A 23,189-nucleotide genomic window follows, 5' to 3' on the forward strand; every position below is an offset into this window, starting at 1 on the left:
TACCACCTTGATTTGGAACTGTATCACTACTACTGGATCAAACTCACAGAACTTGATTCCTAACACCAGATGGATGGCAACAGTTCAAGGTTTCTCATTACCATTTTCTCAAAGGTAATCGGGGATGGACAACAAAATGCGAGTTTTGACAGCAATGCTCACATTCAATAAATCAATTAAAAACATGCCCTGTACCCACCTATTTAAAGACCTTTATCCAGTGACTACACATAAAATAATGATTTAGTCTCAACTAGACACATTACAAAAAATGTACAAAGAACATAGAAAATTTACAGCCCAGGAACAGGCCCTTTGGCCCTCCAAGCCTGGGCTGATCCAAATCCACTGTCTAAACCTATCACCCAATTCCTAAGCATTTGTATCCCTCTGCTCCCCACTTACTCATGCATCTGTTCAGATGCACCTTAAATGAACTTACCATGCCTGCCTCTACTTCCTCTGCTGGCAACGTGTTCCAGGCACCTACCACCCTCTGTGTAAAGTACTTGCCGCGTATATTCCCCCTTAAACTTTTCACCTCTCACCTTAAACGCTTGACCTTTTGTTATCCCTGACCCTGGGAAAAAGTTCATCTCTATCTATCTGTCTTTACCCTTCATGATTTTGCAGACCTCAATCAGATGCCCCCCTCAATCTCCCTTTTTCTAATGAAAACAATCCAAACCTACTCAACCTCTCTTCATAGCTAGAACCCTCCATACCAAGCAACATCCACATAAGCACCCTCTGTACAGCGTCCACATCCTTTTGGTAATGTGGCGACCACAACTGCACACAGTATTCTAAATGTGGCCGAACCAGAGTCCTGTACAATGTTAACATGACCTGCCAGCTCATATACGCAAGACCCTGCCCGATATGCCTTCATGATCATTCTATCCATCTGTGCAGCAACCTTCAGGGTACAATGGATCGGAGCAGATCTCTCTGCTCATCAACTTTTCCCAAGGTTCTGCTGAATATGTATAATTCGCTCTAGAATTAAACTTTCCAAAATGCATCACCTCACATTTGCCTGGACTGAACTCCATCTGCCACTTCTCTGCCCAACTCCCCTTACTATCTATATTCTCCTGTATTCTTTGACAGTCCCCTATGCTTTCTGCTATTTCACCAATCTTCGTGCCATCTGCAAAATGTGAAGGTTTTAGAGAGGGGGCAGATAATGACAAAGGGATGAGAAGCATTGGGTCATATTAAAATATTTGAGAAATTGGCCCTGTTCTCCATCAAAAAGAAAGTTAGAAGGGGTTTATATTCATCCACTGAATGTAATTCACTGACTAGACCAGCATGTATTGCCCATAACTAGCAACCCTTGCTTACCAGGCCATTTCAGAGAGCCTAGAGTCACATACAGGTATCAGCAGTTTTCTTTCCAAAAGGATACTAATGAACTAGATAGGTTTTCACAACAATTGGCAATCATAGAATCCCTAAAGTGCAGAAAGAAGTCATTCGGTCCACTAAGACTGCACCAACCCTCCAAACACCCTCCTGAGACCCACCTCCGTTCACCCCTCCCCCAAAGCCGAACTCTTCACGTAAACTACAGATCCCTGAATGCTATGGGACAATTTAACATGGCAAATCCACCTAACCTGCACATGTTTGGATGGTGGGAGGAAACCACAGCACCTGGCAGAAACCCATGCAAACATGGGGAGAATGTGCAAACTCCACACAATTACCCAAGACTAGAATCAGATACGGGTCCCAGACATTGTGAGGCAGCCATGCTAACCATGAGCCACCACGCTGCCTATTTACAATGTTTCACAGTCATTAAATGCAGTGAAGCTGTTCTTGAACCCATTGATGCGTGTTCACGCTTCTGTGTCTTCTGCCTGACAGAAGAGGTTGTCGGAAAGCATTATGGGGGTGGTGGGAGATTGGCAGCCTTACTGCAGCACTGAGAAGCATGAATGTAGTCCACAGATGGAAGTTTGGCTGGCTTCAGTTATGGTCTGGGCTGTGCACACAACCTAAAGACTTAACAAGTAAAAAGGATATGGCACCATTGCAGGATAGAAATTTAGACTACGATACCCAGAGTGGAGTTGGAAGAGGCAGAATGTGAACACACAAGATGCTGATATGTTGCATCCCAGTAAATTAAGGGAATTAGTTAGTGGATGGTAATAGATATTGGTAGTCTTCTTTCAAGAATCCTTAAGATCAGGAAAAGTATCAGAGGGCCAGAGTGCTTCATGTGCAACACACTTTTTCAAAATGAGAGACAAAACAAAATAATTACAGGGCAGTTAGCTTCATGTCTGTTATCAGGAAAACTTAGAATCTATTCAAGAATCTTGTTCAAGAAAGGATAATCCTGGGAATTACAGACCAGTCAGTCTCATGTTAGATTAGATCCCCATTAGCATGGAAACAGGCCATTTTTCCTGTCCACACCTACCCTCCGAACAGTACCCACCCAGACTCATTCCCCCACTGTATATATGTCCCTGACTAATGCACCTTACACTATGGGCAATTTAGCACGGCCAATCCACCTGACCTGCACATCTTTTGGATTGTGGGAGGAAACTGGAGCACCCAGAGGAAACCCATGCAGACACTGGGAAAAATGCGCAAACTTCACACAGACAGTTGTCCTAGGCAGAAATCGAACACAGGCCCCTGGCACTGTGAGGCAGCAGTGCTAATCACTGAGCCACCGTGCAGCCCCTATCACTTGTCTGTGGTGTATAAAGTATTGGAGAGGATTCAGAGAGACAGGATTTATGATTACTTGGAAAATCTTAGTTTGATTAGAGATAGTCAACATGGCTTTGAGGGGGGCAGGTCATTCTTCACAAACCTTACTATATTCTTTGAGGATGTGACAGAACATATTGATGAAGGAAGAGCAGTGGATGTGGTATAAATGGATTTTAACAAGGCATTTGATAAGGTTCTCCATGGTAGACCCATCCAGAAAGTAAGGAGGCATGGTGAACAGGGAAATCTGGCTATCCGGATACAGAATTGGCTGGCCCATAGAAGACAGAGGGTACTGTGAGATGGAAAGCATTTAGCCTGGAGCTTGGTGACAAGTGGTGTTTCGCAGGGATCTGTTCTGGGACTCTGCTCTTTGTGATTTTTATGAATGACTTGGATGAGGAAGTGGAAGGTTGGGTTAGTAAGTTTGCTGATGACACAAAGGTTGAAGGAGTTATGGATAGTGTGGAGGGCTATTGTAGGTTGTAACGAGACATTGACAGTATGCAGAACTGGGCTGATAAGTGGCAGATGGAATTCAACCTGGAAAAGTGTGAAGTGATTCACTTTGGAACGTGGAATACAGGGTTAAAGGCAGGATACTTGGCAGTGTGGAGGAACAGATGGGACCTTGGGGTCCATGTCCATAGATCCTTCAAAGTTGCCATCCCAAGTTGATAGCATTGTTAAGGCAGCCTATGGTGTGTTGGCTTTCATCAACAGGGGGATTGAGTTTAAGAGCAGCTAGGCTATGCTGCCTGTGCTTTACTGGCCTGGGTTAGAACACACTTGGAATATTGTGTTTCGCTCTGGTTGTCTCATTATAGGAAGGATGTGGAATCTTTAGAGAGGGTGCAGAGGACATTTACCAGGATGCTCCCTGCACCGGAGGGCATGTCTTATAAAGAAAGGTTGAGGGAGCGAGGGCTTTTTTCATTGGAGTGAAGAAGGATGAGAAGTGACTTGACAGAGGTGTACAAGATGATGAGGCAAAGATAGAGTGAATAGTCAGAGACTTTTTCCCAGGGCGGAAATGGCTATCATGAGGGGACATAATTTTAAGGTGATTAGAGGAAGGTTTAGGGGAGATGTCAGAGGTAGGTTCTTTACACAGAGTGTGGTGGGTGCGTGGAATGCACTGCCAGCAGTGGTTGTAGAGTCAGATACATTAGGTGCGACTCTTGGAAGATAGGTTAGTTTGATCTCAGTGTAGGATAAAAGATCGGCACAACATCGAAGACTGAAGGGTCTGTGCTGTACTGCTCTATGTTCGAAAAATGTATAATATGATCAAGCAGCATCAGTATGGCTTCATGAATGGGAAAACATTTCCAACAAATTTATCAGGACATTTGAAATGGTAATAAACATGAAGGATAAAGAGGAATCAGTATTTGTAATATATTTGCATTTACAAAAGGCATTTCATAAGATACAGAATACAAGGTCACTTAACAAAATAAAAGCCCAGGTTGTTGGGCCACATTACCTACAATTTTTGGCATTGTGCCAAAGACCTCCAAGGTCTGTGCACAGCAGTGGCTTCTGTAACTGGAAGCCAATTTATCAGCATGCCAATTGGTGTGTGGGGGGAACCTCAGTCCCTGCCTGACCACACTGCATAGAGGGAACATTGGTGTTGGTAGAAATATGTTCACATAGATGAGGGATTGGCTAACTAAAGGAAAGCATAGAGTTAAAATAAGGAATACTGAGAACATTTTGGTCCCCTTATATAATGAAAGATAATGGCATTGAAAGAAGTTCTGGAAAAATTCACTGGACGCACAGGGATTTTCGTGGAGTAGCTAAGTACGTTTGACTTGTTCTCATTGGAGTTTAAAAGAATGAGGCAGTCTTATTAAAACAAATTTTTTTTAGTGGACTTGACAAAGTAGAAAGTTTGTTTCACATTGTGGGACTAGAAGTCATCATCTCAAAATAAGGGGTCATATATTTAAGACACAGAGATGAGAAACCATTTTTTATTCTGAGGGTAGTCAATATGGGATTTCTTTACCAGAGGGGCTGGGTCATTAGTATATTTAAGACTGCGATAGTTAGTAAAAGAATCAAGAGAAAAAGAAAGTAGAGTTGAAGATTAACAAAAAATCAACGATGATCTCAGTGAATGGTGATGCAGGCTCAATGGGTTGAACGGCTTGAGGGTTCAGACAGTAACTCCTTAGATTTCTCCCGACACACTGGGTGGCTCAGTGGTTAGTATTGCTGCCTCATAGCACCAGGAAGCCGAGTGCAATTCCCGCCTTGGGCAACTGTCTGTGTGGAGTTTGCACATTCTCCCTGTGTCTGTATGGGCTTCCTCCCACAATCCAAAGATGTGCAGGTCAGGTGAACTGGCCATACTAAATTGTCCATATAGTGTTAGGTGCATTAGTCAGGGATAAATATAGGGTAGGGGAATAGTCTGGGTGGTTTACTCTTCGGAGGGTCAGTGTGGACTTGTTGGGCCGAAGTACCTGTTCCCATACTGTATGGAATCTAATCTAATCTAATCTAATACTGGCCTGAGTTTTTGGTTTGGTTTATTGCCTCCCTTAGCAGATCATGCTTGCATGGGGCGAAGCTTTATATGGGTCAGGCTAGATGGATCAAAGGTCATTTCCTGTCAATTATTCTTAAAATAAACACCAAAATTCCCAACAGAAACATATCAACCCCAATAACTCCTATATATTCCCACACATTTCCATTACATTGGTTTCTCCCCAGGACTGATCATTATGGCCTTACCACAGGAATGTATGATAGCATGTAATATACAACTCCCAAACACCCCAGAAGACGAAGCAGCCCTCCTATTCCCCAATAACTAACCATCCAAACCTCCGCCTCACCTGTTTGAGTATCCGATCAATTGACTCCCGGTCCATTTTGCAGGATACAGCATCTTTCCTCAGCCGTGCTGCTACAGTTCCCAGGTAATCAAGAGAAGCTACTCTGAGAGCCATCTCTGTCGACTTGTTACTGAATTGATGAACCTGCATTCAGGAGCATAAAAATAAAACATTTGAAACAGTGGCCATGTGGCACTATTTTCCCACCTTAAACCTTTGTCCAAATATATAATTTTCCTGTACCTTTTCTCAAGTAAATGACTAATTATGACAACTATCTCTCAAACACATTCTCATCATTATACACCAGATTTGGCTAAAAAACAGAATACCTGAGCAGCAGAAATATGGATTGCGTCAGAGACACAGCCTGAAACTAGCTACTTAAGTCTGGTGGCAATGGTTCAGCCAGTTCCTTGGGATAAATATACCAGATAGTGTTCAAGCTCATCAAACACTTACCAGTGATGTCCATAGTTTAACAGTCCGCTGGTTGGTTTAATTTCATTCATATTTTGCTCTTTTAAATTCAAGTAACTCCCTCGAAACTAGGCCCCAACTTCAAATTTGATTATTCTTCTCAATAATGCTTAGCTTTTTAATTCTCGATTCTCTTACTGCTTTGTACCTAAGAAACAAAAACAGAAATTGCTGGAAAGCTCAGCAGGTCTTAGCAGCATCTGCAGAGACAGAAGCAGAGATAACATTTTGGGTTGAGTGATCGTTCCTTGGTACCTAAGATGGCGCCATGTGTGGGGACTGCAAAAACGAACAATAGTCTCACTTGATTTATGACTCAAAATGCACTGAAACAAATGCAAGTTCCCACAATGTCCAATGGGATAGTGCTTATCCTCCATAATCCTCGCTTGCTCAGCAAGTTTATATTTAGATTTTAGAACAGAAGTAGAGTGAAAAGTCTCTAATGTCCCCACACATGGCGCCATCTTAGGTACCAAGGAACGATCACTCAACCTAAAATGTTATCTCTGCTTCTCTCTCTGCAGATGCTGCTAAGACCTGCTGAGCTTTCCAGCAATTTCTGTTTTTGTTTCTTAGGTACAAAGCAGTAAGAGAATCGAGAATTAAAAAGCTAAGCATTACTTCATACAGTAGCAGAAAAAAAATAAAGAAATAGATAGTAGTTTACATGAAAGCCTTTTGTAATTTAAACTAGGAAAATCAGGAGTTCAGTCTTTGATGAGACCTCTGCTTATCTCGGTCTGCTGTCTGTTCTTGCTGCCACAGATACTGTCACTATTGTTGAAATTGCCGCCTCCCCAAACTCCTCCAACGCCTCATGAACAAGCCTGGGCAGGCATGTGTCCCGACTCGCCGTCGAGATCCCAGGCTGGAACCCTTCACAGCCCATCAATCGAGACTAGGTTGAGAGGCGACAGTGGAGCTGCCAAGAGACCAGGCCAGGACCCACCAGAAACAGTGATACCCACTGAGAGACCAAAGGGGGAGAAGAAGAGGAAACGTAAGGAGCAGAGAAGCTCCAATGGAAGCATCCATTTTGTCTGGAAGTTGGATAGCAAGTCATTGGATGCCTCCAGCAGTTTATGCCAACCGTGGAGAATCTGACATAACAAACATTTACACACAATTTTCAAAATTGCAGAGATTAGCAACATATGTTCAAACAACTTAAAATGCTGGTACTTAATAAAAGTGATAAACAATCAACATGGATTTCATCTCCACAGACTGACTTCATAACAAAGAATTTCAGAAAGCAGCACTGGATTTTCAGTAGAGTGTTTTGTTTTTGAAATACCAACATTTACAATAATTTATAGTCAGTCATATAAATACTGCACCAACAGAAGCATTTCAGATGCTGAGGTTTCTGCAGAAAGTCACCTCGTGACTCCACAAAGCCAGTAAAATTGCTGGCACAGAAATAGGCCAGTCCATACCATATAGCAATCTGATAGAAAGGGGATCAAAGGGGGAAAACAACCGAGACAACATTTGACATTTAAAATGGACATGGAAGGAAAAGGGTTTAGGGCAGATCTGTTAATAAAACCCGATATCAGTTGAAGAGTGTAAGATTATTGTGGAATAAAAGTTCAAGGCGGAAAAACCAAGGAGCCAGAATTGTCAAGTGGCTGATGAAGCTTGGCCAATCAATCCAGAGACCCAAAAACACACAGATGACCGTTTTCAACCATTTTGAATTGAGTGCTCACCATAGGCTGGCATTCCTTTCATTTGATGATACCTACTCAGTTTCAGGAGTTTCTCTTTCAACATTTATGGGAGGTAGAATATTCAGGGCTACACAAGGTCTTTTGAATACAAAACTGAAGAGGTGGAGTGTGTCTTACAAATCTGGTGCTGAAGCAGCAACAGCATTGCTGTTACCTGCATACCACCAATCACATGTGTAAGGAATGTAACTCTTCACTTGTGCTTTTTAAAAAAATCTGTAGATTGAAATGTGAAAGGGCTTTTTTTAAAACCTTATTTGAAGGAATTATTGCAGTTTGAGTGAGTTGAAGGTGTATAGCTCTTGTCGGCTACAAAATTAGTCTAGGACAATTGATTAGGCATCGATGACAGAGACTTTTTGCCTGCCAATAACTGTATGATTGGTTTTCAGGTATCTGAACAGCTTGGAACTGGGAACAAGTTGCAGAGAGAGTGTGCTTCAGTCCTTCTCCAACTTGGGAGCAGCCCCTATGCTGTCTGCAGTTAAAACTAACCTTAAACATTAAGACAGTTTATCTTTCCTCCAACATTTGTGGTTAGCTTTAAATTTTACCTGATAAGTCAGGAAATTTTAAAACTGACTTAGCCACTGTCCCTTAACAACCAGTGGAAACATCTGAGAAAGGTGACTGAAGTAATGTGCTGGTCAGGAGAAAAATCAATGATCTCAGCAACAACAAATAAGCAGTAGACTTTTCAGCCCCTCAAGCTTGTTCCATTATTCAATGACATTGTAGCTTTTCTGGGGCCTAATTCCATATAGCTGCCTTTGACCCATATCCCCATAATACCATTGGCTTAACAAAAAATTAACTATACCAGACTTAAAAGTAACAACCAATCTAGCATTCGTGGCCATTTGTGGCAGAGAGCTCCAACTGTCTACCATCATTTGTTTGTAGAAGTGTTTCCAAACTCTGGAACAAAGTCTTTCAGGTGTTTTCCTGTCAGCCAATAACCCATTTCCCCCCTTCAGCTTGTGTGTTGGTATACAGGGGGGAGTTTATAAAGGAGATTAGAGTTTTTACTAATAGACTTATATGTCAACAGCTCAATCACTTATTCTGTAGCTAGAGTCTAATTACTTGGTATAAATAATATTTTTTCTCCAGCACAGAAACTTGGCCCGTGCTCTTTACAAATCTGGTCAGGTAAATGGGAACTGTGAGCACTTTTTAACTTTTGTGACAACTCCAGGAATAGTGGGGTGTGGGGATGTGATTTTTTTTGGGGGGGGGGGGGGGGGGGGGGACATTATTTTAATCTAAAAGTTAGGAGTTGAGAGTGGATTTGAGAAAAACGTGTTTTCACCCAGACGGTGGTAGGAATCTGGAATGCAATGCCTAGGATGGTAGAAGAGGTGGAAAACTCACAATCTTGATAAAATTATATGCCATAACATTCAAGGCTATGAGCCAAGTGCTGGAAAGAAAGAGTAGTGTAGATAAGTCTCCTCACCATCCACTTCATGCAACCATCTCCACATTCCTTCTTCTCCCCCACCCCACCCTTACCAACCTCCTTTGCCATGCCCCACAGTCTCTTTCTTATTCCATCTCCCTTGCAGTTATATTTTCCACATCACAAGCTCTTTTTTCTTTCAACAGTCATGCCCTTCAACTTATGCAGTCAAAACAGCATGATCCATCGAAAAGATGCACTTCAGTGACTCAATGCTCCTGAGACAGCACCTTCCAAACCCAGGACTTCTACCACCCTGAAGAACAAAGACAGCAGAAGCATGGGAATACCACTTCCAACAATTTCCCCTCCAAGCTCCACAAAGAATCTCAAAATTACGGTGTAAAGGCTGTTTAGCCCAATGTACTTGCACTGGCTCTTCAAACTAGAATCATTATCTATTGCTAATTTCCTGTTTAATTCCCCTTTATCCTCGCACATTTTTAAAATCCAAATAATCATTACAAAGCTCCCTTAAATGCCTTAATTGAATCTGCCTCCTCCATATTGTCAGGCAATACATTGCATATGCAGACCATTAATTGAGGAAAAAAAGGTTTTATTTTCACATCACCCTTGACTCACTTTAAATCTATGCCCTCTCATTCTTGTTCCTTTCACAAACGGGAACAGCTTTTTCTTACGTCCAACTCTCTCATGATTTTGAAAACCTATTTCAATCTCTTGCTCAGATGACTTCTTTCCAAGGAGAACAGTCCCAACTTCTTCAATCTATCCTAATCATTGAAATTTCTTAATCCTGGAACCATTTTTGTAAATCACTTCTGCACACTCACCAATGCAATCACATCTTTCCTCTAGTGTACAACTGCACACAATTTTATGTTGTCCTTTAAAGTTCTTTCTAGCAAGCAGCTTCATCGCATACACCTCTACATTGAAACAGATCTACCAACTATCCACCCACTTGACAACTTCTCTATATACTTTGGGAATTTCTCACTGTCCTCCTTGAGTGATACCAACTATACAGATTTAAATTCTTGTATTGGCTGAGGTGATCATGAAGGTCCTGTCTGCTCAACCTTGCCCCTCACCCGAGATATTTTAAACCACCATACGGTCACCACCAGTTATCTCTTCCTAATGAAAGCGCAACTTCATGGTCTTCTAGGACTACGGCAACTTTAAGGGCAGCTAAGATTGGGAAATAATTGGCAATATCCAAATTCCATCAGTATATACAAATAAAAAAAGTCATATTCATGACATCTCCCTGTACTTTTATGCAATAACTCACATTTGTACAAGGCCACATCACATTCTCAAGACATCGCAACACTTTGCAAGTCATTTTTCAAGCTGTAAAAGCAGATTCACAAAGAATTTTACAAATGTAAACAATCAAAAGGTGTGACCTGATAGAAGCAGAGAAAACCGTAATAGGAGAGGGGCTATTGAGCCTTGAGCCTGCGCTGCTATTCATTAGGGTTAATCGCTGATCATCTAACTCAATAGTTTGTCCTGCTTCCCCATGTAGGGCATGGAATGGCCTGCCTGCAACAGTAGTAGACTCGCCAACCTTAAGGGTGTATAAATGGTCACTGGATATATATGGATGAAAATGGAATAGTGTAGGTTAGATGAGCTTTAGATTGGTCTCACAGGTCAAAGGGTCTGTACTGCGCTGTAATGTTCTATGCTTACCTTTAGTGACAGCTGCACAAGTATACCCTTGTCTCATTGCACGTTCCATCTCAATACTCTCAGGCCCTTATTCCCTGGTCCTTGCCACCACAGAGTACAATCTTTATAAACTATAATCCACAAAAAAAACCTTACAAATTATAAACCAAAATAAAAAAGCATCTCTTTCCCTATGCTCAGAGTTCCAAGTTGCACAGTTCACACTGGCTGCACTGTCTCCCAAATATTTTCCTGCAAAGCTTACTGCTTTTTCCCACTTCCCGTGGATATCCCCAACCCCCATGGTGTGCATCACTTCAGTTGGTGACATCACCCACGATATCACAACCACACCCACTACAGAGACACTCACTGCCCCCACTTCCAAATCCAGCCCCACACAAGGTCCTAGCTCCCAGCCATGATGTATTTTTCCATCCCCCCACATCTCACCCTCGCTGAGGATGAATGATCAGTCCTCAGTAAAGGTTACACCTTCATCCCACTATGCTCACAGATCAATGAACCTGACATATGTCATGACATCTAACTTTCTTTCACGCCTCCACCTCTTTTTCCATCAGGACTCCCACCCACCCTCAGAGGACCGCTTCTCCCACCTCTAACACACTCCATTCACTTGGACACCCTGTGCTGGTCTGTTACCCGCCCTCTATCTTTCTCTGATCACCAGCATCTGCAGTCCTCACTTTCTCCTTACTGTTCATGCTTACAGTCAGGTGTTCCAGCAGCCTCCATTATAAAAAATATTTGCAACAGTGGTTTTAAAAAAATCCTCCGCAGTTCCCATCACATTTCTATTTCCCATCCATAGATTCCCCCATCTTGGCTACTGTCTGTTTACAATTTCCATTTTCTATTTGACATCAAGCTTGGTTTCTGACTTCATGTACTCTGCTTCATCAAGACTACATTTCCACTCTCAATAACTAGGTTGATCTTTGCCCCATCCCAGCTTCTCTGCGACTGAACCATCAGCCGTCTGTTGAAACCTCTACCTGACCACAAATGTTTTCCCACTCCCATCACAGAATGGGAGAAAAAGAGAGAGAGAGAGAGAGAGAGAGAGAGAGAGAGAGAGAGAGAATGAATCATTCAGTACATAAAAGTTTACCAAAGAACTTGCATAGAAACAATTAAATTATCCCTCTTCCTCTACCTTGTGCCAGAGCCTTGAAAAATTCTCCTTTAATTTTATCAATATCTCTTTTGAGAGCTACCATTGAAACAGGTTCCACCACTATTTCTCGCGGTGTATTCCAGAGCATTGGCTTACTGAATGGAAAGAAATGCTCAAATACCTTAAAGGAGAGTGTAGAACCCAGTAACAGGTGAGTAGAAATACTTTCTAAGTCCTTCCTTAAAAACCATGTCCAATCTTTCAGTTGTCTGTCAAAGTATCCCCTATGTGGTTCGGCATCAACTACGTATTTAACACACCACCAGATAGTAAAAGATGATACAGATTTATGCTGTTGCATGATGCACATTGTTCTAGTGTTTTCTATTTTCCAACAATACTGTAAGCAAAAGCAATTTCTTACCATCTGCAGTAACATAACACTTTGAGCAAATCCCCCCTTCTGCATTACTAAGAAAACAGAGCCTAGGTTAGAGTGGTGCTGGAAAAGCTCATTCCTGATGAAGGGTCTTTGCCCAAAGCATTGATTTTCCTGCTCCTTGGATGCTGCCTGACCTGCTGTGCTTTTCTAGCAAACTAACAGAAGTGATTTTACTATTCTCTTTGGCATATCCCATATCCATGCTGCCACTGGTCCTTTAATCTCATGAATTTTAATTTTGCGAACAAGTTTGCTTTTTTTCCCCCTCAAATGGATGTCTAAAAATAAATAAAACTAACAAACACCCATAAACCCTCTTCAATACTTCAAAGAACTGTCAAATTTGTCAAATGTCATTGCTCTTGTAACAAATCTGCGCTGGCTATCATTGATAACCCATGTGTTTCCAAGTAAGAATTCTTTTTGCCCTGAAACATTTCCTCCAAGTACCCAACAACCAACATTAGGCTGTCTGCTCAACAATGGTAAGTTTATTTCCTTTTTTATTTCGCAGGAGAGTAACATTTTCAATCCTCTTGCACCATTCCCATATGCAATAAGTACTGGAAGATTGCAGTCGAGAATGTGTTGCTGGAAAAGCACAGGTCAGGCAGCATCCGAGGAGCAAAAGAATTAACGTTTTGGGCCAGAGCCTTTCATCAAGATTCCTGATGAAGTGCTCTGGTCTGAAACATCGATTCTCCTGCTCATTGGATGCTGCCCAACCTACTGTGCTTTTCCAACAACACACTCTCGACTCTGATCTTCAGCATCTGCAGAGCTCACTTTCTCCTGGAAGACTGTAGCCAGAGTCTCCATTATCACAGACTTTACTTCCTTCAGTAACCTGGGATGCATCTTATCCAGACCAGAAGACCTTTCTACCTTGAGTGTGGTTAATAAACAATGCATTAGGTGCAAGTTGGACCAATTCTGTTTGTAGGAAAAAGAAACACACCTGTAAAGGTCTGCAGACCAAAAACTACATGGATGAAAGGAAATGTCTGTTTTTGTGGAGTATTTTGGAATGAGCAATCTGAAATATTTCTTAAAGGACCTTAGCCTGAGAGAAGCTGCAAGTTTATTCAAAGTGTCGTCTCCAGAAACTTATCTGATGTCCTTAGATAATCAGTAATTTATTTCCCTACTTGACTCATGCACATTTTATCTGGGTTGTTTAGGGAACCAGTGAACAACAATAGTTAATCCACTGGCGAATGGGAAAAGTCTTTATCACTTTTTTTAAAACATTGCAAACTCATTCCCTAAAACTGCTTTTCTGATCCTTTAAATTCCAACTCAGCTAGTACATCTCACATTTGACACTAACAATTGCTAATTTGGCTCATAATTTACAGCATAGCATCCTTGTCTCTTGAAGGCATTACCTCCATAACAGGATGATAGCTAGACCGAGTGAGCATTCCATTAAACTGTTAGTATTTTTTAGATTAGATTAGATTACTTACAGTGTGGAAACAGGCCCTTCGGCCCAACAAGTCCACACCGACCCGCTGAAGCGCAACCCATCAAGACCCAATTCCCTACACTTACCCCTTCACCTAACACCATGGGCAATTTAGCATGGCCAACCCACCAAACCTGCATATGTTCGGATTGTGGGAGGAAACCGGAGCACCCGAGGAAACCCACACAGACACGGGGAGAACGTGCAAACTCCACACAGGGAGTCGCCTGAGACGGGAATTGAACCCGGGTCTCTGGCGCTGTGAGGCAGCAGTGCTAATCACTGTGCCACCTAATCTTCATTTAAAGATGTCACATATCCAGTTGTAATCAGCTAATTAAATTGCTTTCCAGAATACAAGTCTGAGAAAATGCATTTGCTCATACTTTTAAATTTTGAATTTAGAACCGGTCAGTCGAAAACATGAAGCCTCAACTGAGATAAGAATATCTGTGAAGCAGTTCCTTACCAGTAATCTTCCCAACAGACTCAGCAACAATTCCGCTGCTGGCCACTCTGGTTTGTTAACTGTGGAAAGGAGATCTTGAACAAAGTTCTCAAAGAGTGGTCTGTAGTCTTCTTCCCCTTGTTTACTACCACACCTATAGAAGAAACAGAGATTCATTACTGATCACACACCAAAGTCTGAGCACAAATTTCAGGAGTCCAGAGCCACAGTTCAGGTCACAGTCTTTAAGACATGGGGTAAATATTTCGATGCATAGAGATGTATAACATGGAAACCAAACCTTTGGTCCAACCTGTCCATGCCAACCAAATATCCTAACCTGATCTACTCCCATTTGCCAGACTTGGCCCATATTCCTCTAAACCCTCCCTATTCAAATACCCACTCAGATGCCTTTTAAATATTGTAACTGATAGGACTTAGTGAAGAGAGATTTTTCATCCAGAGTGGTGAACTGTGGAATTCACCACAAATAAATTGAGGCCAAAATATTGTATAACTTCAAGGAGTTGGCTATAGCCCTTGGGGCTAAAAGGATCAAAGGATTTGAGGGAAAAGCAGGAGAAGACAATGGAGTTGGATGATCAGCCATGATCATAACAAATGATACAGCAGGCTTGAACAGCCGAATGGCCTACATATGTTCCTGTTTCCAATGTTTCTATCAGGCTATATCTTTAGACTTGTTCAAATAACTTTTGGTATTTGTCGGAATCTGTGTAAATCTGTTTTGCAGGTTTGCTTATCTATGCTTGAAAAACAACTTGTTATAAAGTTATAGAGGTTTACAGCGTGGAAACAGGCCCTTCAGCCCAACTTGTCCATGCCACTCAGTTTTCACAATTAACCTAGTCCCACCTGCCTGCATACTTATCCCATTTGTGTACTTGTTCAAATGTTTCTTAAATGACAAACATACTCACCTCCACCACTACCCTCTGGCAGCCCATTCCAGACACTCAACACCCTCCATATGAAAAAAAACTGCCCCTCTGGACTCTCTCTCTCCCCTCTCACCTAAACCTATGCCCTTTAGTTTTAGATTCACCTACCATGGGAAAAAAAGCTGTCAGCAACCTACCATACCTATTTCTCTCATAGTAATATAGACCTCTATAAGGTCATTCCTCAGTCTCCTATGCTCCAGGGAGAAAAATCTCTCTCAACCTATAACTCTAAATATTCAGTCTAGATGACATCCCAGTAAATCTTTTCTGCACTCTTTCTATTTTAACAATATCCTTTCTATAGGAGGGCAACCAGAACTGCACACAATACTCCAAATGTAGCCTTCCAAAGTCTTATCTAGCTGCAACAAGACATCCCATCTCTTAAACTCAATGCTCTGATTGATAAGTGCAAGCATGCCAAAAGTTGTCTTCAATAACCTGTGACTCCATATTCAAGGAGCTATTAACCTGTACCTCTGGATCTCTTTGTTCTATAACACCAGGGCCCTACCATTGACTGTGTAAGTCCTGCCCTGGTCTTTGAGAAGTGCTTTGAGGTCTTGAGGATTTGTGATGGCCGAATATCAATGCAGGTTGATTAATATAAGTGCAGCAAGATGTCTATGATGCCAGGATATGTGATTCTTCCTTATGACTTTTTGTGGACTGAAATGAGAAAGTAATTAGAAAATAGGTGCAGGAGTAGGCCTTTCTGCCCTTCGAGCCAGCACCGCCATTCATTATGATCATGGCTGATCATCCTCAATCAGTATCATGTTCTTTTAAATTCTTTTAAAGCAAAGGATTGCTGGAGGATTGCTGCATATTTGGAAAGCAAGTAACTGACCCTCATTGTAAGCACTATTTAGACAGCTGCTGGTTTCAGCAGGAGTTGAAATATCGTTTGCAGACCAACTGGAACCAATAGGTGGATGTACAAACAGGTATGTAGTTAGCAACAAGTAGGTGATTGCTCTGTGGACTGGTGACAAGATACGATAAGACTAAGAAATAGGAGCAAAAGTAGGCTGCTTTGGCCCCTTGAGCCTGCTTGGCCATTCATTAGGATCATGGTTGATTTGACATCTCTCACGTCCACTTTCCTGCATTTTCCCTGGTAACCCTCGAATCCCCTACTGATCAAGAATCTACCTCAGCCTTACATATACAGAAGGACTCTGCCCCAACAGCCCTCTGTAGCAAAGAATTCCAAAGACACGCAGCCCTCAGAAGAAATTCCTCATCTCAATCTTAAACTGTCACCCTTTTATTCGGAGACCATTCCCTCTGGTCTTATACTCACTTATGAGACGAAAAATCTCTCAGCACTTATCCTGTAAATCTGTTCAAGAATCAATGAGATAATCTCTCATTCTTCTAAACTCAATCTGTTTAACCCATGCTCCTGAGGTAATCCCTCCATGCCAGGGATCATCTTATTTAACAGTCTCTGAATTACCTCCAATGAAATATCTTTCCTTAAATAAGGGGACCAAAACTGCTCTCAGAACTCCAGATGTGATCTCACCAACAACTAGTACAGCTGCAACAAGACTTCCCTACTCTTACACTGCTTGAAAAAGGGCCAATATTCCATTAGCTTTCTTGATTACTTGCTGCATTTGTATACTAGATTTCTGTGTTTCATGCACAAGTTGAGGATGAATTTCTTCACTCGTGAGTTGTGAACCTGTGGAACTCTGCCCCACAAAAACCTGTTGGGGCCAGTTCATTTGAGCTGAACATGGCCCTTGCAACTAAAGGGATCAAGTGGTATAGAGAGAAAGTGAGAATGGGGTACTGAAATTTGATGATCAGCTATGATCACGTTGAAAGGTGGTGCAGGTTCGAAGGACCAAACGGTTTACTCCTGCATCTATTTTCTCTGTTTCCATGTAAAGTTGAGAATAAGCTTAGTTTCCAGTGCAATACCCCAGTGAATCATGGAACCACAGAGTTGGCAGAGAGACGGCGCTTAAACACTCTTGCACAACTTGCCTAGTGACTCTGCTCACAAACACTTGTGCACAGAGCTGGCCCAGCAGCTGTGTTTATAAATGCATTCCCACACTGAGCTGCCCAGAGACTCTATTTATAAATACACCTCCACAGAGCTGCCTTAGTGATTGAGTGAACAAATACACCCACACTGAGCTGCCCAGCGACTGTATTTATAAATACTCTCCCAGACTGAGCTGGCCCAGCAAATGTGCATACAAATACTTCCGTATTGAGCTGGCCGAGTCATAGAGGTCTACAGCATGGAAAACAGACCCTTGAGCTGAACTTGTCCATGCCGCCTACTTTTCACAATTTAAACTAGTTCCATTGGCCTGCTTTTTGTCTATATTCCTTAAATCGCAAAATCGTACTCGCTTCCACCACCATGCCTGGCAACCTGTTCCAGATACTCACCACCCTGTGTGGAAAATACTGCCCCTCTGGATCCTTTTGTATCTCTCCCCTTAAACCTATATTTTCTAGTTTTAGATTCCCCTACCATGGGAAAAAAGCTGTTGGCTATCTACTATATCTATGACGTGGAGGAACAGGTGTTGGATTGGGGTGGACAAAGCAAAAAATCTCAACACCAGGTTATAGTCCAACAGGTTTATTTAGAAGCACTAGCTTTTGGAGCACTGCTCCTTCATCAGGTAGCTATGAAGCATTTACATGTTAATGAGCTGAAACCTGTAATCCATTCTAAAAGACGAAAGACTTAACAGCAATCTAGGTTTGTTCAATATATCATTTCAGTTCCATGACACTAATATTTCGCGATAAATTCTGTGTCTTATGGTCCTGCTCCATAGCTACCCTGATGAAGGAGCAGTGCTCCAAAAGCTAATGCTTCCAAATAAACCTTGGTGTCACTGCAAACTTACTAATTATACCTTCTAAATGCTCAACCAAATCATTCATATATGAATAACAGTGGAGCCAGCAGTGATCTCTGTGACACACTGCTGGTCATAGGCCTCCAGTCTGAAAAACAACTGTTTACTTCCACCCTCTACTACCATCAAGCCAATTTTGAATCCAATTGGCTAGCTCTCCCTGGATCCTGAGAGATCTAACCGTACTCAAAAACCTACTATATGATACCTTGTCAAAGGCCTTGTTAAAGTCCATGTAGACAGTGTCTACTGCACCGCCCTCATCTAATTTCTTGGCCACTCATTCAAAATACTCAAATTCATGAGACACTATTTCTCATGTACAAAGCTGACTATCCCAAATGAATCCTTGCCTCTTCAAATGTTTGTTGATCCAGTTTTGCAGAATCTCCTCTAACAAACTGACATAACACAGACCTTCGGTTCACTGGGCTGCAGCTCCCAGGCGTTTCCCTGAAGACTCTTAAATAATGGCACATTAGCCACTCTCCAATTTTCAGGATCTTCACCATTGGCTGTCGATGATACAAATGTCTCTGCTTCCAGACCCACAGTGTTTCCTCCTAGCCTCCCATACTTCATAAGGTCCCAGGGATCAATCTTAAGACTTCTAGGACCCCCTCTTCTGTAGGGTGGATGCTCTTCAAGATATCACTACTCATTTCCTCAAACTCCTTTGCATCCATACCTTTCTTGACGGTAAATACTGATAAGTAGTATTCATTTAGGATCTCACCCAACTCTTGTGGCTCCGCACATGGATGACCTTGTTGATCTCTAAGAGGCCCTATTCTCTCCCTAATCCTTTGCTGGTCATGTACTTGTAAAATCTCTTAGGATACTCCTTTACTTGATCTGTGAAAGCCATCTCTTGCCCCCTTTTAGCCCTCCTGATTGCTCTCAAATGTACTCAGACACCCTCTATATACACTTGATCCCAGTTGCCTATTACATAGCAGATGCTTCCTTCTTTTTCAAAACCAGAGCCACAATAACTGTAGTCATCCAGGGTTCCTTACTCCTGCCAGCCTTACCCCTCACTCAACAGGAATGTATCAACCCTGAAGCCTAATTAACTCACTTCTCAAAGCTTCCCAGTAACCATATGTCCCCTTTGCCTGCAAACGGCGTCTCCCCCAATCAACTCTTGAAATTTCCTGTCCAAGACCATCGAAATTGGCCTTGCATCAATTTAGATAATTAATTGCAAACCAAACCTATCCTTTTCCATAACTGTTCTAGAACTAATGGAATTATGTTCACTGGTCCTAAAGTACTCCCCAACCAACACTTCTGTCACATGCCCTGCCTTATTTCCTCAGAGGAGGTCAAGTTTGGCCACTTCTCTAGTAGGGCCATGTACATACTGCATGAGACCTTCTTTCTGAACACAAATTTCTCTCCATCCAAACCCTTAACACTCTGGAAGTCTCAGATGAAAGTGAGTACAGCAGATGCTGGAGATTAGAGTCAAGAGTGTGGTGGTGGAAAAACACAGCTTAGGCAGCATCCGAGGAGCAGGAGTGTCAATATTTTGGGCAAAAGCCTTTCATCAGGAATGAGGCTGGAAGACTCTGAGATGGAGAGTCCCAGTCAAAGTTAAAATCCGCTATAATGACAACCCCATTGTTCTTGCAGCTGCCTGCAATCTCCTTACATGTTTGCTCTTCAATTTCCTGCTGACTACTGGGAGGCCAACAGTACAACGTTATCAAAATAATCTAACCCATTTTATTTCTCAGTTTTATCCACACAGACTCAAGATTGACTTCTTTTGGTACTGCTGTGATGCTCTCCCTAATCAAAAATGCAACACACCCTCGTCTCTTGCCTCGTCTATCCTTTCTATAGCGTCTGTACCCTGGAACATTGAGCTGCCACTCCTGTCGCTCCCTCAGCCGTGTTTCTTGTAATAGCTATAATATCCCAGTTTCATGTACCCACCCCTGTGCCAAGTCCATTTGCCTTACCTGCCAGGCCTCTTGCATTGAAATATGCGCAATTTAACCCAGACTTTCACTTGCTTCGTGCTCTTGCCTGCCCTCACTAGCTCTGGGATTACCAATATTACCTTAACTTCTTAAGCTTGCTCTCTTTAACCTCTATACTGTCCTCAGCCTTCTCTTGTTTCCCTACTGCTTTGGATCTCCCCCTCCTCAGTTAGACTAATTTAAACCCTCCAAAGTGGCTCCAACAAAGCTCCCATATATTTATAAATATTCCCCCACAATGAATGGGTCCAGTGACTGTATTTATAAATATTCCATCACACTGAGCTGACCCAGTAACTCTGTTTACAAGCATTCCCACATACAGCTGGCCCAACAATAATTTTATTCTTTAATGGCACCTGTTTGTAGCTAGCAAGGGCAGCATGTATTCTGCAACCTAATCATCCTGGAGTAAACTGCTAGGCCATTTCAGAGGGCAAATAAGAGTCTACCAGTAATTACTCCCTCCAGAACCACCTCTACGCAGGTAGGAATAGCATATTTCCTTTCCTAAAGGATATTAGTGAACCAGATGGGTTTTTACAATAATCTGTTCTACAGGTAGTTCGCTGATAAGGCGGTAGTTGTGCTCCTGTGCAACACTGTTATAGAAAATCACACAATATAAATAATGGGGCCTATGGGAAGAACAGTATTAGTGAACCACCAAAAAAACCCAGTAAAAATGATAACAAAAATATGAGTTAGCCTAACACAAACAAAAGCACAGTCTAAGTAAATCTTTAAATCATATATTTTAATGAAATAATGCAATAAATTTAACACTTAAATCACTGACTACAGCACTGTACCTTTCATGAAGCTCTTCACCAGAAAGTGCATGAGCCGACTGACCATGTGATGCCAACGTGGAAGTCCAGTCCTCAAGATGCTCCCCCGGTTTGAAACATAGTGCCTTCTAAATGTTGACTACAATTCCCAGTTTCAAGCTAAGTTTCAAGGTCGGCAGAGCTGATTGCATTCCTGTTTTAGCTGAACACACTAAATTTGCATTTTGCAGACAGAGGATTCCCAGACTGGGTTTTGCTGTTCAGATAGTTCCGGGAATAGAATTGCAAAACAGCGAACGGGAATTTGCTTTATAAAAAGGGTCTGCAATTCATAAATCACGTTACAGCCAAATTGCATTTAATAATGCGCATGATAGAAGAACTACCTGGATTTCCATGGTTTCCATTACTGAGGATTATCTTCAATTTCTTATCTATTAATTGAATTTTAATCCCATCTCTGCAGCACATTAGTCTTGGCCTTTGGAATACTAGCCCAATGACATTAGCATTATGCCAATGTCTCTCTATGCTTACAAACACTATCACATAACTGGTCCAGCGGCTATATTATAAACAGTTCCTAGCAGAGCTTGCATTTAGCCTGTACATATGCATATCTAGACATGAAGACTCTTGTGAGCTGGTAGAGGGATAGGATCATCCTTGGAAGACCAAGCAATCCTCTGTTCAGCCACAGAGAGAACACTTGTGTGATGCAGATACTTTTGCACTGGATAACTTAAATACCCAGAATAATACAAAATCCATAGCCATAGGATTGAGCCACAGTAACCACCTTTAAAGCGGTTTGACCCTTGGGATTCAAGGAAATGGTAAGGATTGAAGTCAAGGAATTCAGTATCTGGTGTCTCAAAGATTCGGACACTGAAACCTTGTGAGGCAACAGTGAAGCAATGAGACACAACAAAACTTCCACTGCTTCAAAATTAAAACACTCACCACAGGGACTCACTTTCATGTTTATAATTAGATCCTTTGAACTCACTTTTTGAGGAAGACTGATAGAAAGTTCTGGGCCGTTCTCATTGCTGTTTCATATGAGTTGGTAATTAAGACATCTTGATCAACCTGAAAGACGAAACACGGAAAACTAATAGACATCTCAATTTGGAACAAAAAGAGAGATAAGGGCTATCCATACACCTTTACAATAAGATACCAAACAAGACCTAATTCCCAGGGTGATATTAGAAGAGTATTTGAATGAACTGCCTGTGTTGCTGTTAATGCATTGCCAATGCATCTTCTATAAAAGGATGATATATTAACAAGTAGTGTTTTTGTTGCAAGTACTTCAACTGCACAACAAGGCATCAATAACCCCATTTCAAAATTTTAGCTATTGCTATTGCCAACAATCCATAATGAGTATCAATGAGCTCTTCCTGTTTTATTTTTGAGAATGGTTCAGCAAAGAGGAAGTTACGAAGATAGAATTGAGAAGTTGATCTGTTTTGCTTTGGTGTGGAGGTGCCGGTGTTGGACTGGGGTAGACAAAGTCAGAAGTCACACGACACCACACTATAGTCCATCAGGTTTATTTGAAATCACAAGCTTTCAGAGCACTGCTCCTTCGTCAGATGAAGTGACAAAGGAGTAACACTCCAGATTTTAGTCCAACAGGTTCATTTGAGATCACAAGCTTTTGGTGTCATGTGACTTGACAGTTTTGCTTTGGTTGGGGGTGGAGGTGGGGGGGGGGTGGAGGTGGGGGGGGGGGGGGGGGGGGGAGGGGAAAGAGGTGGGAGGGAGAAGAATGGGGAAAGAGAGAAAGACTGGGGGGAAGATTTGATAGTAGGCTTCAAAATCACAGAGGTTTTGGACAGACTAAAGAGGAGAAAATGTTCCCATTTATAAAAGAATACAGAATGAAATGACACATAAGAACATAAGACCTGGGAGCAGGAGTGGGCCATCTGGCCCTTTGAACCCGCTCTGCCATTCAGTCAGATCATGGCTGATCTTTTTGTGCCTCAACCACACTCACCCACCCTCTCACCATAACCCTTAATTCCTTTACTATTCAAAAAAATGATCTAACTTAGCTTTAAAAATATTCAATGAGAAAGCCTCAATACTTCGCTG

The 23,189-nt window shown here is 42.0% G+C and overlaps 1 protein-coding gene across 6 annotated transcripts in view; it reads right to left on the bottom strand.

Annotated features, from left to right (window-relative positions):
• LOC140493806 (nipped-B-like protein) overlaps positions 1-23,189 on the bottom strand; it is a 523,989-nt gene that overhangs the window by 193,976 nt on the left and 306,824 nt on the right. For all 6 annotated transcript variants that reach the window (XM_072592747.1, XM_072592718.1, XM_072592708.1 and 3 more), the window contains 3 exons: positions 22,090-22,172; positions 14,452-14,584; positions 5,604-5,747 (listed from right to left, as the gene is read on the bottom strand). In XM_072592747.1, coding sequence (XP_072448848.1) covers positions 5,604-5,747; positions 14,452-14,584; positions 22,090-22,172 — 360 coding nt within the window. The remainder of the gene's footprint in view (positions 1-5,603; positions 5,748-14,451; positions 14,585-22,089; positions 22,173-23,189) is intronic.

The sequence above is a fragment of the Chiloscyllium punctatum genome, chromosome 2 (assembly GCF_047496795.1).
Source record: "Chiloscyllium punctatum isolate Juve2018m chromosome 2, sChiPun1.3, whole genome shotgun sequence".
Lineage (NCBI taxonomy): Eukaryota > Metazoa > Chordata > Chondrichthyes > Orectolobiformes > Hemiscylliidae > Chiloscyllium > Chiloscyllium punctatum.